General features: G+C 43.2%; 1 protein-coding gene across 2 annotated transcripts in view; it reads left to right on the top strand.

The window, feature by feature from the left end:
- The first annotated feature begins 1261 nt into the window (after positions 1-1261).
- LOC101849195 (multiple C2 and transmembrane domain-containing protein 1) overlaps positions 1262-3369 on the top strand; it is a 179984-nt gene continuing 177876 nt past the window's right edge. The window contains exon 1 of one of the 2 annotated variants that reach the window (XM_035969055.1): positions 1262-2670. In XM_035969055.1, the coding sequence (XP_035824948.1) occupies positions 2565-2670 (106 nt within the window). In that variant the 5' untranslated portion in view covers positions 1262-2564. The remainder of the gene's footprint in view (positions 2671-3369) is intronic. The other variant, XM_035969054.1, reaches the window with a different exon arrangement.

Below are 3369 nucleotides of genomic sequence, written 5' to 3'. Positions count from 1 at the left end.
CACACACTCACACACACACACACACACACACACACGGACACACACACAGACACACACCATACACGCACACACACACAATCACACACACACACGGACACACACACACGGACACACACACTCACACACACACACACACACACAAACACAAATACACACACACACACACGACGTGGCATATGTCCTGGTTCAGCAAACTCTCTCACACACCCAACTTGTTTTTATGTCGTCGCAGTCAAGTGCATAGTTTTCAACTACGGTTAAGGACGGCTTTCCTCAAGGATACAGCCCAGCTAGGTGTCGCTCATCCAATAGCAGCTATTATCATTTGACACTGCTTGACATTTTTGCTGTTTCTATAATTATTGGGTTGGTTTTTCCCCATAAAACCGGCCTTCACGTCAGGCGTTGGAGGTCGCCTATTGCGGGTTTGACATTTTGTCTTTCCCTCGAAATTTCTGATTCTTGGTTTCTTACTCCAATAAACCCAAACTGGTCGTTTTGTCAAGTGGATTTTATTTCTTAGGGATTTTTTTTCATTGCATTAGGACAATGAGATATTATTTTGTTGCAATTAATACTGCTCTGTTATAGCTAAACTGTAGTAGCGTCGAAACACTCTAGTTCTTGCAAATATAATTTAGTTAGCAATATTCAATAGTTTATTCCCGCTGTGAATTGGTTTCCCTTGTTCTGTTAAAGCGCTTATTTAGGCAACTTGCTTTGGCGTCAAATCTGATTTCTCTCATTAATGACAAAAAAGTAATAATTCACTAATCTCCCGTCACACCTGAGGCTGATCGAATTACGACGCCGGTGGGCCCTAAGAGATGCAACATGTGCAGAGCCGGCCTGGGAGACCCCGAGCACGAGCACAATACGAACCTCAGATCTATACAGCCGTACAATACTATATATATATAATATATATTATGTTCCTGTGTGGGAGAGGGGAAGTCAAACTGACGCCAGTTGGCAGACGGTGACTGGTGCAGCTGTCCACTCAAGCCTCTCTCTGTTGTCGATGTATGTGTGTGTGAGCGTCTTTGCCCAGCTTGCCTCATTCGGATATTGTTGTATTTGTCAGCTCTTTTGGTAACTATTTTTAACCCTTCTCCTGTGTGAGTCGTTAACCCGTCATCTGAAGTGCTGCCCTCCTCCCAACTTTCGGAAGCGTTGAGATTAAAACGAGCGTTACTGGAGTGCGCTGTAGCTGAAAACGTTTTTCAAACAGAAGTGTCACTTACCTCTCGAGGATATTGACTTCAGTCCATCTGTGTTACGGCGAAATCTGTGTGTACTTTCTGCGCTCACTCAGACACAACGAGTCATTTCCGCATGTGATTCGTCGCGCTTTTGTTAGTGTTCATGCGCGAGATCAGATTGAGGCCGGGAAAAGCTCATCTGGGTTTGTTCCTCATGTGGATACAGGCTTCTGTGAACATTAATTGTGCTTACTGTAAGTGGACCGTGCGTATCGCTTGTCAACTTTGGGCACACTGAGGCTCTCGAAAGAAGCAACCCTTGGTCACGAGCCATGTACCTACAGATGTTGTTTTGGAGAATAGACATAATAACAAACATGGCCCTGGAATGATATGGACGACATGTGCGATAGTGCTGTTTCTGAACTTTTGTGCTCTCACGGTTAGCGTGGGAAATTTTGACATTTTGTTTTTGCCATCAAGTTTTGTTGTGTGTATTCGTGTTTCTCTCTGCTTTTAAGTTTGTACGAGGTAAAGAAACTGGGATATAGCTCTGGGCTCCTAACGGTTAGAGAACATCCGTTACGGATATTGATTACATGTGTCATTTAATTATCACATTCGATAAGACAGATTACATAAGTTTGAAAAAACAAAATCAACGTAGTGCGGTAAGCTGAACACGCTTTTCGGGGTACATTTCCACCTGAGGCATTTGCATATATCATCCTAGATACCCCTAGTGTGTGTGTGTGAATGCGACACCTATAATATCACCTTCACGTGGACCCAAATAGAGGCGCGTCTTTTTATATGGTTGCGCATTTGAGCCAGGGAACACTCCATAATAAGAAGTGTTTAGGTTATAAGTGCTGCTATTTTTGTTATCATATCTCAGCCGTAGTTTTACAGTGGGTCAACAGGTTAACAGCTACATTTCCCTCAGAGTCGCGGACACTTTTTGGAGATAAAAGTTTTTCTCTCGCCTCGGTTGTTGTGTGTTTTTTCCTCGTGTTTGCGCTTTAAAAGTGCAGATCAGATATACTGTTGGCTATCTGAAGACGAGTTCGGAAAAAGATTCCAGTGGTGCATACCAAGTATCTTCATCGTATGCACTCGGACACCTTCGAAACACACTAGTTTTCTCCTGTGCTTTTCGTGGGCTTTTACAAAGACAGAACTGTGGATTAGCGATACTGTATGGATATCTGAATGGATCTCTGAAGAGACACTGCGCACATTTGCATTGAAGCTTTTAATGCCCAGTTTCAGTGATTTACGCAAGTCCTTCAACCTGTTGTAGCGTCAATAGTTTATTGTGTGGATGAGGTAAGGGTAGCTGTCCAGCCCGGCGTTTTCATCATGCCGAGACGGAGTGCCACCAGCAAAAGCTGGCCGGATGTGGCCACACTGGGCAGTGATGTGGAGCAGGAGGCAGGGGACATCACTGGTGGTCGGGGGGAGCATCGTAAGGACAATAGGGCTCGCCTGTAGACACTCATCTCAATTACATTGTTTTTGTTGTTAACTTTTTTTTCTTTGGCGTTTGCAAGTGGTAGGAGGGATACATTGGAAGGTTCTACGTCTTTTCTTCCTCTCTTGTTGTTTCTGTCTGCCTTCTGCCTGTCTCACTTTTTTTCCGGGCTCAAAATGTCAGTTATTTATTTTGTCGATCTATTTACTCATACAGACAAATCTTTGGGGTTCGTCGAAACCGCTTGATATTTTACAGTGGGGATTTTTTTCGGGGGGGGGGGGGACTTCTTATGGTTTGTTCTTAGAGTTTGAATATTTCTTTTTGGTTTTAGAAATCGTCTTTTTTCACAGAGTTAAGGACACAATGAAAGGAAACAACTAAAACACGGAATACACGAAAACAAAAGACAACAATAGTACGAAAATCAACAATACGATCAATAACATTAATATCGAAATGCTCATAAGGGCCGTTGTGTCTCGTGTTACTGACGCCCCATGAGATATCCTCTTGCTTGTTCCAATAACGGCTGAGTTTTTTATTGGATCTGCTGCTTTGTTGTTATTGGTAGCCTTTAATTTGTTATTGGGCCCTGGCTTTTGCTGCTGTTAATGGAACTTACACCTTCTGGATAGGTTTGTTTGTGTGTGTGTGTGTCTGTCTGTCTGTCTGTCTGTCTGTCTGTCTGTA

The sequence above is a fragment of the Aplysia californica genome, unplaced genomic scaffold, assembly GCF_000002075.1.
Source record: "Aplysia californica isolate F4 #8 unplaced genomic scaffold, AplCal3.0 scaffold00110, whole genome shotgun sequence".
Lineage (NCBI taxonomy): Eukaryota > Metazoa > Mollusca > Gastropoda > Aplysiida > Aplysiidae > Aplysia > Aplysia californica.
Note: the sequence above shows the minus strand (reverse complement) of the source record. Positions and strands in the feature narration are given on the sequence as shown.